The sequence below is a fragment of the Bos indicus x Bos taurus genome, chromosome 7 (assembly GCF_003369695.1).
Source record: "Bos indicus x Bos taurus breed Angus x Brahman F1 hybrid chromosome 7, Bos_hybrid_MaternalHap_v2.0, whole genome shotgun sequence".
NCBI lineage: Eukaryota > Metazoa > Chordata > Mammalia > Artiodactyla > Bovidae > Bos > Bos indicus x Bos taurus.
In genome coordinates this window covers 1675608-1689454 of record NC_040082.1, presented here as the reverse complement: position 1 = coordinate 1689454, position 13847 = coordinate 1675608, and the positions used below count along the sequence as shown (strand labels likewise).

At 43.3% G+C, this 13847-nt stretch overlaps 1 protein-coding gene across 1 annotated transcript in view; it reads left to right on the top strand.

The window, feature by feature from the left end:
- The window catches only part of MAN2A1 (mannosidase alpha class 2A member 1), a 211600-nt gene extending 198389 nt beyond the window's left edge, over window positions 1-13211 (top strand). The window contains exons 21-22 of the mRNA XM_027545470.1: window positions 8608-8718; window positions 10477-13211. Of these exons, the coding sequence (XP_027401271.1) occupies window positions 8608-8718; window positions 10477-10629 (264 nt within the window). The 3' untranslated portion in view covers window positions 10630-13211. The remainder of the gene's footprint in view (window positions 1-8607; window positions 8719-10476) is intronic.
- Window positions 13212-13847: the final 636 nt, after the last annotated feature.

The following is a 13847-nucleotide window of genomic DNA, read 5'->3' as shown; positions in this document are numbered from 1 at the left end:
AGGAAGGCTCTGTGTGCTCAAAGCTCAGAGAGCACATGGAGCCTGGGGGGTCTGCTAACCCCCTGAGGTTAGCAGCTTTTCTAGCTAAAGTCCTCAAACTCACTGTGTCCAGGTGATACCAGAGAGATTATAGAAAAGACTTCCACAGATGTCTTCATCTCTGAGATTCTGATTCTGTAGATTTGGGGTGGAGAGCTTAGGAATTAGTAACTTTTAAAAACTCTCCTAGTGATTCTAGAAATTGCTGTTATCTGCATTTACTGAATTGGGAAAGTAAGAGTTAGAATAAATAGTTAAAATTAAATTACCTACCTGTGAATGGCAGAATCAGGAGCCACAACCAGCCCTTCTGAACCTGGGTGCTGACTGTGATTTCAGAGAGTCACATTAAGATTTTAAGATTTACTAAATCTGTCCTCAAAGTCCAGCTTTCCAGAAAAACAAACAAAACAGCAACAAAAAAAGTCCAGTTTTCAAAAATTATTCTATATTGATAGATGAGCTTGTTTTTACATAGACATAGTTTGCTTTTTTAGTTTATAGTTTTTTTTTTTTTTAACTAACTATGTCATAAATTTGTAGTCAGATAAAGAGGAGAACAAACATGTCGTAAAACCCTGCCTCACAGCTGTATGGCCCAGTGTGCTCCAGCCACTGTTAAGGAATTTAAATGTTAGCCTTCTCATCCTGTGTATCTGGTGTCCAACTCTCTTCTCTTCATCACTCCCTTTTCTTGCACTATCAACAGCCTGAGTTATAAACAGAAACTTCTGTGAAGGTTTCAAAACTGGGGAATAGGAGTACCACTCAAGTGCACTAACTGGGAAAACCACACCCTCAGGAGAGGGAAGTGATTTAGGGAAAGAGAGCCTTGGGAGAGGGCATGCTGGGAGAATCTCAAGGGAGGATGAGCCATGGATCAAGCTAGAATGGAAAGTTCCGTCTAGAATGCTGATTTTCCAGGGATGAGGAGGAACTTGATTAAGCTGTTTAGCTAAGCGTCGTGGAGCCATACTGCCTTGATGCTTTGAGCAGTGATACCTACATCCGCTCTTCTTGCAGATTGTTTTCCCTGCTTTTATATTCAAATATATATTTTTTTCATTTATCCATAGTTGTGAAGTGAAAAGTGTTAGTCACTCAGTTGTGTCCGACTCTTTGTGGCCTAGTGGACTGTAGGCCCCAGGCTCCCCTGTCCATGGAATTCTCCAGATGAGGATCCTGGTATGGGTGGCCATTTCACTATCCGAGCCCCCAGGGAAGCCCTCATCCCTAGACATCTGTCTGTATATCTCTCCTCTCTATCTGTATGTGTTAAATGTAACTCTTTATTATGTATGGGATTTATTTTGGTTTGGGCTTAACTGTTTCTTATAGAGAGTTAACCAGTCATTTCAATGTCCGCACCACTTACTGAATAAAGTCTTCTCTCTCAACTTGTTTTCACCACCCCCTCCTTTTCTTGTAAGAGGGAGTTTAAGGTTTATACTTTATTTTGCCTTTCTTAAAAGAATTGATTGGTGCTTTATTGATCTCCCTAGTTTCTGGAAAGGTGAAAATTGTTGGGAAAAAATGTTCTTTGTTGTACTTATCTGAGGACACCCATCCACCTTCCCCTTTCTTTCTGTCATGCTACCTTGTTGGTTAAAACAGGATAACTGTTATTGACATCTTAACAAGTGCCCTGGAAAATGCATTTCTACTGCTTATTTCCTGCCTCAGGACTTGTAACACAGTGTGAGATTTTCTAGCCTTGCCACCTGCCAGAATGCACTGAAATATGAGAGGCATTTAGCATCGCCAAAGAATCTGAGCAGCTTGGAGCCGTGGCGTCGTCTGTGCGTGCCTGGCGCGTCCCTGAGGAGGGCGGGGTCAGTACCTCCGTGGAGAGTCCCGCCACAGTCGGGCCCATCTCTTCCTCAGGAGGCAGTGTGTCCACAGGCACCGTGCACAGTTCGCAGCAGTTACGGCTTGTGAACCCCACAGGAGCGGCTCCGCTCTCATATTTGCACAGTTCCCATCCACCGTGGGGAAGGAGCATCTGCCTGTTCCTTTGCTTAGAAGAGACTGTCATATGTGGTGTGATTTTCAGGGTGGCCTTAAATCTTAAAATGGGATGAGTGGATGGCTGGGCAGGTAGTAAATGGGTAGAAATGATAACTTCTAAACCTTTCTTTCTGAATGTGTTAGTAAATCATTATTTTAGCTCTGTTGGAACCATTGATTAAATACTCCCATTTTCTAGCCTGAGATCAGAAGCTGGAAAGTCTCCTTAAGTGATCTCAAGTGATAACCTTTTGTTTTATCAAGTCAAAAGCGATCCTCCTCCTTCCCCTGAAGCCGGTGTCGGTCTGCACCAATCCGCAGCAGAGCAGAGGCAGAGAATGCAGCTGCGCCAGTGCAGGCTTGGGGGCCGGGCCCGCTGGGCCAAGGGCACTGCCTCTGCTCGCTGCCCAGCTGTCTCAGAGCAGGCCCTGCGTCCTCCGACACCAGTGTCCTCGCCGGTGGCCAGGCGGTGGTGAGAGTGTCACCCGAGAGAGGCCCTGTCAGGCCCCAGTGAATTGATAGTTGTCAAGCATGTAGAATAGCAGCCGGCACGTAGTAAGCACAAAGTTTTAATAAGGTTCTCAACTGTGATCATTCAGTCATCAGCAGCTTCACCGTTACTAATACTGAAATAAAAATATTGGCACTTTCTTTTTAATTGGAGAAAGCTGAAGTTTATTGCCACAGTAAATTTTGATGTATCTTTGATGTGTATTCCTTATATAGTTTATTGCTGATTGCTTAGATTGCTCCAATACGACGCACCTAAAGCCGCCTCCGTCCCAAGCGTTGCACCGAGTGCTTTTTGTGAGCCTGGTTTAGCTCTCACGGCAGCACGAGGAGAGGAGGCGGCACCTGTGCCCCTTATGTAGAAGAGGAAACGGGCGGGCCTGGGGCTGCTGGGAAGCCTTCGGGGCCACACAGCCAGGGAGCGGTGATGCTCGGAGGCTGACTCCAGACCCCTGCTCGCTGCCTGGGACTGTGCAGACAGCGCTGGGCAATACCCGGCTTGCTTTCTTCTTGTCTGCTCAGTAATAGTGGAATACTCAGAAGGCTGCATCAACCGTTGGTGAGGGTTCCTGCTGGAGCCAACCCATGCCTCCAGGCTAGCCTTCTCTGAACCTGACGACCTCACTTGTAGTCAGATCTTCTTGCCCAGCCTTCCCCTGTCGCTGGAGAAGTTTTATGAGCCCTGCTTAGTCTAGAAACTCAGTGTTGGTTTTTCCTCTGAGATAAGTTCTACAGTGGATTTTCCTGGCACAGCCTGGGAACATCCACACCGTGATTCAGCCCCAACGGTGATCTGTTCTACAAGGACAGTTTGACACTCATCCAGCACAGCGATGATGCAGTTTCAAATTTATAAGTTTTCTTACCCATGCCCCCCCGCCCTTTTTGAGGTCTGGATTTTATTAATGTGTTAATGAATATAAAAAGTCTTTCAAAAGTTGTTTGCTCTCCTAGAGCGTATGCTGTGACTACTTGAGGGTAACTGGTTTTCCTGCATACGTATTCAAGTTAAAATCACAGTTTCCCTACTTTAAAAAAACAGTTTTCTTGGAAATAAAATGTCTAGACAGACTTTGAAACTGAAAAACTGCTCCTTTGCCTCAGGTATTTTTGCTTGAAAACTGATCCTTTCATGATTATTTGATTTTTAAAAACTTACACAAGATGAATGCCATTTTATTAGTCTTTTAGTCCTTGTGAAAATGATGCAATTTTAGTTTTTAGAGAAAGTAAAACTTTTTTCCCCGCAAGTGAAAATTAATTTTTATGACTTTAATCTCCACTTTTGTACTGTTTGTTTAAATCTCTTATCTAAAATTAAGTCTCAGTGGCAGAATCCTGAAAGTGTTTCCCTTCCCACTTTTTTTTTGGTCATCTTCAGTCTGCTAAAGACCTTACACAGTCATTATTCCAAGGACAAATGTTCTACAGGAATTTTCACAATGCCTGCTTATCAGTGTTTTTTTTAATGATGGTCTAGATCTCATGGACGGAGGAGCCTGGTAGGCTGCAGTCCATGGGGTCGCTAAGAGTCGGACACGACTGAGCGACTTCACTTTCACTTTTCACTTTCATGCATTGGAGAAGGAAATGGCAACCCACTCCAGTGTTCTTGCCTGGAGAATCCCAGGGATGGGGGAGCCTGGTGGGCTGCCGTCTATGGGTTTGCACAGAGTCGGACACAACTGAAGCGACTTAGCAGCAGCAGCAGTGAGTTAAAATGGCCAGATGCCAAGGATAGTAGTGATAAGTGCTTTTGGAATTTAATTAAGAGGCCGTCTAATTCGTGAATTTGAATCAGAACTCTTAGGACTTTGATGTATAGTTGTGGACATATAGTTTAGGACTATCCTGACTCCATAGTTACAAAGCTATGATGCCAATAAAATAAATTTGTGAATAAGAAGTTAAAAGAGAATATTGTTTAACTTGTAACTGTTATGAAAATAACCAGTTTATTTGATGGATGATGTTGATATAAATAATAATATATTAAGGTCTTTCTCTGCTCCAGACCCTGGGCTAAGTCCTTATTATGCTACCTCTTTTTATCTCTTTTTTTATGGTAAAGGAAAAACAGTTTTGCTGACATCAGCAGCTGGTAAATTGCAGAAGTAGGCTACAGATCTTAGGCTGTCTGACTCCCAGCCCAGACGGTGGCCCTCTCATGTCTATAGTCTCTGCACTGGCACAACCTGCCCTACGAGCTGGGCTGCCTTACACAGTGTTCTCAGTGGGTTAGCTCACAGCATGACTCTGTGAGGAGAGCAGACATGTGTTAGCTCCACTTTACAGACGAGGAGACTGGTGCTCAGGAAGAATAAAAGAGTATTCCAGGGTTTCAAAATTGGCATAACTGTTATCCTTCTATACGTACTAAATACAAGATTTTTTTTAATGTGCTATTTTCATGCTATTTAGGGGCTATGAAATTGTTTGAAATTTCATTAGGAATCTTTATCATATTACTTCAACTTGCTATGTGTATTATATGGTCCTGTAATGACTCACAATCCCTAAATGATGTTTTTCTCTTCTTCAAAAAAATTTTTTAGCAGTACCACTGTAAAATACCAGTGTAAAATGTCATAAAACAGGTTATTCCAGCCAAGAGTCTGAGGTGAGGACAGATTTAAATTGTTCAGTCACATTAAAATCAAATCAGTGTTGGGAATGCTGGCAGCTATTCAGAAAAGATGTCTCTGTAGCACATTAAAAAAATTTTATGCCCTAGTAAGGTTGACCACCTCTTCTTAATATCTTCTGCTTCTGTTAGGTCAATACCATTTCTGTCCTTTATCAAGCCCATCTTTTCATGAAATGTTCCCTCGGTATCTCTAATTTTCTTGAAGAGATCTCTAGTCTTTCCCATTCTGTTGTTTTGCTCTATTTATTTGCATTGATCTCTGAGAAAGGCTTTCTTATCTCTCCTTGCTTTTCTTTGGAACTCTGCATTCAGATGCTTATATCTTTCCTTTTCTCCTTTGCTTTTCACTTCTCTTCTTTTCACAGCTATTTGTAAGGCCTCCTCAGAGAGCCATTTTGCTTTTTTGCATTTCTTTTCCACGGGGATGGTCTTGATCCCTGTCTCCTGTACAATGTCACAAACCTCCATCCATAGTTCATCAGGCACTCTTATCTATCAGATCTAGTCCCTTAAATCTATTTCTCACTTCCACTGTATAACCATAAGGGATTTGATTTAGGTCATACCTGAATGGTGTAGTGGTTTTCCCTACTTTCTTCAATTTAAGGCTGAATTTGGCAATAAGGAGTTCATGATCTCAGCCATAGTCAGCTCCTGGTCTTGTTCTTGTTGACTATAGAGGTGGCAGGAATACATAAAAGAACTGTACAAAAAAGATCTTCACGACCAAGATAATCATGATGGCGTGATCACACCTAGAGCCAGACATCCTGGAATGTGAAGTCAAGTGGGCCTTAGAAAGCATCACTACGAACAAAGCTAGTGGAGGTGATGGAATTCCAGTTGAGCTATTCCAAATCCTGAAAGATGATGCTGTGAAAGTGCTGCACTCAATATGCCAGCAAATTTGGAAAACTCAGCAGTGGCCACAGGACTGGAAAAGGTCAGTTTTCATTCCAATCCCAAAGAAAGGCAATGCCAAAGAATGCTCAAACTACCGCACAATTGCACTCATCTCACATGCTAGTAAAGTAATACTCAAAATTCTCCAAGCCAGGCTTCAGCAGTATGTGAACCATGAAAAGGCAGAGGAACCAGAGATCAAATTGCCAACATCCGCTGGATCATGGAACAAGCAAGAGAGTTCCAGGAAAACATCTATTTCTGCTCTATTGACTATGCCAAAGCCTTTGACTGTGTGGATCACAATAAACTGGAAAATTCTGAAAGAGATGTGAATAGCAGACCACCTGACCTGCCTCTTGAGAAACCTATATGCAGGTCAGGAAGCAACAGTTAGAAGTGGACATGGAACAACAGACTGGTTCCAAATAGGAAAAGGAGTACGTCAAGGCTGTATATTGTCACCTTGCTTATTTAACTTCTATGCAGAGTACATCATAAGAAACGCTGGGCTGGAAGAAGCAGAAGCTGGAATCAAGATTGCTGGGAAAAATATCAATAACCTCAGATATGCAGATGACACCACCCTTATGGCAGAAAGTGAAGAGAAACTAAAAAGCCTCTTGATGAAAGTGAAAGTGGAGAGTGAAAAAGTTGGTTTAAAGCTCAACATTCAGAAAACTAAGATCATGGCATCTGGTCCCATCACTTCATGGGAAATAGATGGGGAAACAGTGGAAACAGTGTCAAACCTTATTTTTGGGGGCTCCAAAATCACTGCAGATGGTGACTGCAGCCATGAAATTAAAAGGCGCTTACTCCTTGGAAGAAAAGTTATGAACAACCTAGATAGCATATTGAAAAGTAGAGACAGTACTTTGCCAACAAAGGTCCGTCTAGTCAAGGCTATGGTTTTTCCCATGGTCATGTATGGATGTGAGAGTTGGACTGTGAAGAAGGCTGAGTGCCGAAGAATTTATGCTTTTGAACTGTGGTGTTGGAGAAGACTCTTGAGAGTCCCTTGGTGTGCAAGGAGATCCAACCAGTCCATTCTGATGAAGATCAGCTCTGGGATTTCTTTGGAAATTATGATGCTAAAGCTGAAACTCCAGTACTTTGGCCACCTCATGCGAAGAGTTGACTCTTTGGAAAAGAGTCTGATGCTGGGAGGGATTGAGGGCAGGAGGAGAAGGAAACGACAGAGGATGAGATGGCTGGATGGCATCATGGACTCGATGGATGTAAGTCTGAGTGAACTCCAGGATTTGGTGATGGATAGGGAGGCCTGGCGTGCTGCGATTCATGGGGTCGCAAACAGTTGGACACGACTGAGCTACTGAACTGACTGAAGGTTGACCAAGGTTTCCCTGGTGGCTCAGACAGTAAAGAATCCACCTAGAATGCGGGAGACCTAGGTTCAGTCCCTCGTTTGGGAAGATCCCCTGGAGAAGGGAATGGCTACCCACTCCAGTATTCTGGCCTGCAAACTTCCACAGACCGTATATAGTCCATGGGATCGCAGAGAGTCAGACACAGCTGAGCCACTTTCACTTTCAAGGTTGATCAAGAACCTCGGCATATTCGTATCTGTGGTCACATTAAAAAAAAGGACGAATACATGTGTCTATACAGTAAGTGTGCATTGCTTAACTTTTCCAAAGATTTTATTAATCCATTTTATTTATCATAAACATTTCCCGGTTTAGAAAATGTAAAATTGATTAAATGGTTATAATTTTAAATGTTCAAGGACTTAAAGCATTCAAGGCATTGTTACTTGAATTGGGTGCAGTTACTTGAATTGGGAGCAGGAAATTTTACTGCAAGAAAGTGTATACTGATCGCTGTAGCTGACTTGTGATTTTTAGTGTTTTCCTTTTTGCCTGAGCAAGAAGAATAGTTTCTGTAATGTGAATGTAAATGATACATCAAGCTAATAAATGTGGCTGGCTTAGCAAGTGATAAGCATAACTAATTCAACTTAAATTTCTCTTATATAAAAATCATGAACCAATACATTAAAGATTTAAAATGTTAATGCAGTTAACAAAAATTAGTATTCAGTGAAGAAGCATATTTCAGTTTTAAGATGGATGATACATCATTCAGTGGCCAGATAAGGACCAAATTCAGGTATCCTTTATTGAGTTGATGGATTTATTAAAAGTAAGTTAAAATGAAACGCTTTATTTGAAGAAACTTTGACAAACCAGTATGTAACATGTGGACAAGATAGCCCGTGTCCTTAGGAACCGTGGAGGAAACCAAGGCCTGAGTGACTTGCCAAGGATTCTCAGAATGTCAGCTGAGCGCCTGGGGAGGGCAGTGTCGCCGGGGAGTAGGCAGGCTGCGCAAGGAGCCTGAATGGGAGTGGGCAGGCCTGAAGTCACTTTAAGATACAAGAGCATTCGTGGTTGGGGACAGGGACGTCGAGGGTGTGCAGTGGGGTCAGAATTCGCTCTCAGCGTCCCCATGGCATCTTGCTGTCTGCTCGTTTACAGGTGGATGGCAAGCATTCCAACGAGGCCGCCTTGATCCTCCACAGGAAGGGGTTTGACTGCCGCTTCTCTAGCAGAGACACCGGGCTGCTGTGTTCCACAACCCAGGGAAAGGTGAGCCGAAGGCCTGTTCTTCCTGTTGGTCTAGTGTGATTTGAGATGCTTGCTTTGTGCAGATGATCCTGACAAGGAGATGTCCGTTGCCTTTCTGTGGACGCCATCACCTCACCTTCAGGTTTGCTCCAGTTTTCCCTCTTGTGGAGCCCCTGTCCAGTGTTCAGTCTCTTGTCCTTGTTGACATCATGCTGCCCCGGCAGACGGGTGCTGCTTGGAGACAGGGCCTCCTCGAGTCTCAGGCTTTCCGTTTCCAGCCCACAAAGCGGCTGCTTCCCAAGCCCTCTATTCCCACCTCTCTCAGACAGCTCAGGTATGATCCAGTTCAGCGAAGGCAACCCCATGTTCTGCGGGGGCCAAGTAACTGCAGCGGGGGCTTCCGTGGTGGCTCAGTCAGTAAAGAATCCGCCTGCAGTGCAGGAGACCCGGCTTTGATCCCTGGGTGGGGAAGACCCCCTGGAGGAGGGCATGGCAGCCCACTCCAGAATGCTTGCCTGGAAAATACCATGGACAGAGGAGCCTGACAGGCTATAGTCTGTGGAGTCACAAAGAGTCAGACACGACTGAGCGACTGGCACACACACAGTGGGTGCAGGCTTGTAGTAGGGGTGGCGGGGACATGAGACGCCCGTGGGGTGAGTCGGCCGAGGCCCATGGGGCAGCTGGACTCCGCCCCAGGCCGTTGTTTCCCAGGCCCGGATCTTCTGATAAAGCGGGTCTGCGTGAGTCCACCCTGTGCAGCCCAGCAGGTCCTCAGGCTGAGTACTGACCGCTGGGTACACCTTCAGATTTCTCTTCAAGCTGGCCTTGCTGGTGGTCCTTGTCAGCCAGTCTCGGAGGGAAGGGAACCTCCAGCTTACGCCTCTGGCTCCGACAGGCTGGGGCTGTCTGCAGCACGCGGCAGGCCTCCCACACCAAGTCAGCTGGCTGACCCACTCTTGAAGACCTCGTAGACATGGTGTCGGACAGACTCAAGGGAGTCCGTTCTGTCCTGCACAGTTGGCATGTGCGCAGCAGAGGCTCCAGAAAGAGGGGAGCACGAGAGGCGGTGGAGAGGCCTGAAGCTGCTTGGGCGACGTGTCCGTTCCTTCTGCCCACGCTGCATGTCACAGGCGCTCGAGGGAGCACGGGTCTCTGTCGTTGGTTTCATTGTTCTTACTCTCTCCCTTCTCAGTGCAGATCTGAGACACTTGGGTGTGAACGTTTGTATCAGACACTAAGGTGTTGAGTCTTAAGGGGGTTAGATGACCCAGAGAGACAGACTAGGAGAACTGCCAGAAGTGAGAGTAGTTTTTTCCAAGCAGCCTTCCTACGCTGTAAGTGACCCCCTTACGTGAGGGCCTTCCTGGGGGGCCTGGGGCCTGTCTCCCAGCTCCTCTGGCTCAGGAGGACGGTGGAGAAGCACCACTGTTGGGGTGAATACTGACTGAAAGCAGGTGTAGCCGTGTGTAAAGCTCTTGGTCTGAGGAGTTCTTTCTTTCATTGAGAAAGGCCCTTGCATACGATACGTTGTTAAGCAGCTGAGAGGGGTCCAGAAGACAGCCTTCTCCTGTTCCTGGGTTCCAGTCTCCCTTCAGAGTTGTCTTCTGTGCTCAAGTGTGTGGAGGTGGACTTAATCTCCATCCCCTGCCCCTGCTTTTTCACTAAAAGACAATTTCAAACGTACTTTCTACTTTTTCTCACACTGAGTATATAGATGCACTACTTACCTTTCTCCAAAGCTATTCTGTACGTGTGATTTTCATCACTCACTTTCAGATCCTGGTCCAGAAGCTCTTCAGCAAGTTCACTGTTGTGAGCATCACACCTTCGTCATTATCCCTGATGCATCCCCCTCCAGACGCCCGAAATATAAGTGAGATCAACTTGAGTCCCATGGAAATCAGCACATTCCGAATCCACTTGAGGTGAACCTGGTTTCAGATTTGGATTGGAAAGCAATGGCTTTTATATACTTCTTGGTTTTATGTGCAATAGAGAAGCACATTATTTTAGCTTCTGGCTACTGTGAGGACATGAATTCTGTGATTCTTCTTCTTAAACCAGTACAGTAGGAGAGAAAAAAAAGCCATGCTACAAACTAATTTTTTTTTTTAAGTTCCTTCCATGAACTGCTATCATCAGTATGAATTGATGCAACAAACGAAGAAATGTCTAAAGACAGCCTCTCAACAGATTGTATCTCAGGTTAAATGTTAACTAATTATATCTATGTTGGGGGTTGTAAAGAGATTGTTCTCAGTATTCATGTTGCTGACCCTTTGTTAGTTTTACAAAAATACCCATTTTTACCAAAATGGGATAAAAAGCTGGTGGGTAATAGCTAATGGCCAAAATGGTTGCAATCATTCATACGTGTTAGAAGAACTTTATGTGTTGAAATATGTGGAAAAGTGCAATCCGTCAACCCCGATGATACATTGTTGCTTTTACATGTTTCTCTACCACTTGGCCCTCCCTTCCTGCCCTCTGTAAGCATTTCCAGAAATACCAGATTTTAATCATTCAATAGTAGACAAAGAGGCATATTTTCATTACTTGACAATGTGGGATAGGTGCAATTTATTCCATTGTCACTAAGCTGGGAGAAGCGATTCCGTAGGTACCATGGCCTCTTCTGGGTACCACAAGGTGTCTTTTTACACAGCTCATTTGAATACAGATGTTCTGAGAAGGGGTTTTCTATTTTAAAATTCTCATATCAGAATAAATGTGCCTTATTTTTTTATAAGTCTTGTTAAATCTTTTGGTGTCCATATTACTGTTGGGGGAAGATGGGGAGTGGCTGGGGGGAGGGGCGGGTACTTTCTATGACACATAAATTGTATAATTTTTGCCTGACAATGCTGGCCACGTTCTGATCTGTTTCATTAAATTTGTGGTGATGTTACTCTAAACATTTTGACTATTTGAATGTACTGAGATGTCAGAAAACAAAACAAGGAAGAAAAATATTGTTAATTAAAATATGCTGCTGCCAAGGAGACTGCAACTTGAAGCTAGGATTTTGTAACAAGCAGAATCCACATACTGTTTTCATTTCACAAGAGTTCACCATTTTGAAGAGAGAATGCTTTAAAATAGGCCGTTTTGAAACCCACTTATATGTAACTCATCATAATTTATCATATTAAAGAATATGTTTGTTCAGTGAACTTCAAACTTTTGTACGTGCTAACCTCAAAATGAAGTTCTAAACCTATGTGCCATTACAGTACTTTAGATCAAATTTATTTGGGATCATTGTTAACTTGACATTAAAATAAAACCAACATTTAGAGTATTCCATTTTAGCATAGAAAGGATTCTTGACTATGTGCACTGCTGAAAATTCTGTGTTAACTAATAGGTTTAGTATTATCTGACTTTAAACTTCCATTTTACCTCCTGCCATTCCAACATCTTCATACAGAAATAAAACATCATTTCTGTTTTATCATGTAGCCTAGTTATCATCTGTATTACCAGTCAAGATGCAGCTCCTTAGATTATTGTTCCATTAAGTTCACAAACTTCTTTCGCCTTTAATTATTAAGGAAATAATACTAGTGTTGATGAAGATATTACAAGAGAGTAATTTCTTGCAATAAACATGTACTGTAAGTTTCCTTCCTTGTTTTGGGGGGAGGAACAACTAAAACAAAAAACAAGCTTAATTTCTGTGAACATCTACAGACGTTAGGATTGCCAGACACAAAGCCCAGGAATAAGATCAGTATTTTCATTGCATCTTAAGTGTAAAACCTTGCTACAGGAGTTCACTGTGTTCTGTGGTTCAAGTGGTTGTACGTAATCGCTCTGGAATCTCTGATCAGCTGAAATAAAACTCTTGATGCAATAACAGCGGTCTTGCCACCCGTGGTGTCTGAGGTGGGTCTGTCCTGTGCTCCTCGGGGTCTTACTCAGTGCGTGTGGTCACCAGCTGCTCACAGGTAAAGCGGAAATTCTCTTTCACCAGCAAGTTTCTGCTCTTTATTTTTAGAATAAATCATCAGGGAAATGAAGAGAGGATGCTTTGCTTTGGGTTGTGGTCAAGAACTGATTAGATGATTTGGTGTCCCTGGCACACGCTGCGAACCGTGCCCTTCAGTCGTGATCTCAGTGGCATATTTGTTAGCTTAGGTTCTATTACATTCATTATCGCAGAGGTTCAGTTGACCAAGTAGTTCATGACTTTCTCTCTCTTTTTTTAAAATTTAATTTGGAGTTATAACTGCAGTGTTTGAGAACTTAGCGTCCTTGTTTTCTGCAAATACTGATTAAAACAAAATGCTGTAAAACGTGTTGTAAAACATTGTACTTGCCTTCCCATGTCTTTGTTGTATTTGTGCTGAAATGTTTTCATATTCCTTTGTCGGGAAGAAAATCTTTGCTTTCGTTTTGATTATGTTGCTTTCCTTGAAATCAATAGGTTTTGATATTTTCTCTTGGAAGATTTTATATCTTTTGGGAATATGTAATATAAGATATCTAATAAAAGATCAATCTTACCATGTCTGTGGTCCTCTAGAGCAGTTCTTAAATCTGATTTTGTAAGCAAGATATAGTAAATGTTTCGGTGGGTAGAGTGGAGGAGTAAGGGCTTGTTTTGTCTTCTGTCATGAGTGAATTGCTCCTTCTTCAGTCCATTTCCGTTGGGTTGGCCAAAAAGTTTATTCAGTTTTTTCCTCTGAGATAGATGATTCTAGTAGAGCTTTATCTTTATCTAGTTGTCTTTATCTTCAAAACAATTTTGTTAAATTGTGTTGTGACTACTGTCATATCAGCATGTATTAAAAAAAAATCAATTGGTGAATTGTTGTGTAGCCATTTTAGTAATGAAGATGGAAGAAAAAGCAACATGTTTGGCATATTATGCTTTATTCAAGAAAGGTAAAAATGCAGCTGAAACACACACAGAATATCTATGCAGTGTGTGAAGAAGGTGTGGTGACTGAGCTGACTTTTTAAAGTGGTTTGTGAAGTTTCGTGCTGGTTGTTTCTTGCTGGACGATACTGCACAGCCATGTGCACCAGTTGGCGCTGATGACCATCCAGTGGAGACGTCGAGAGCAGTCATGTGTGCCACAGGGGGGCCGCTGCAGTCAGCGTGTGCCGCAGGGAGGCCGCTGCAGTCACGTGTGCCGCAG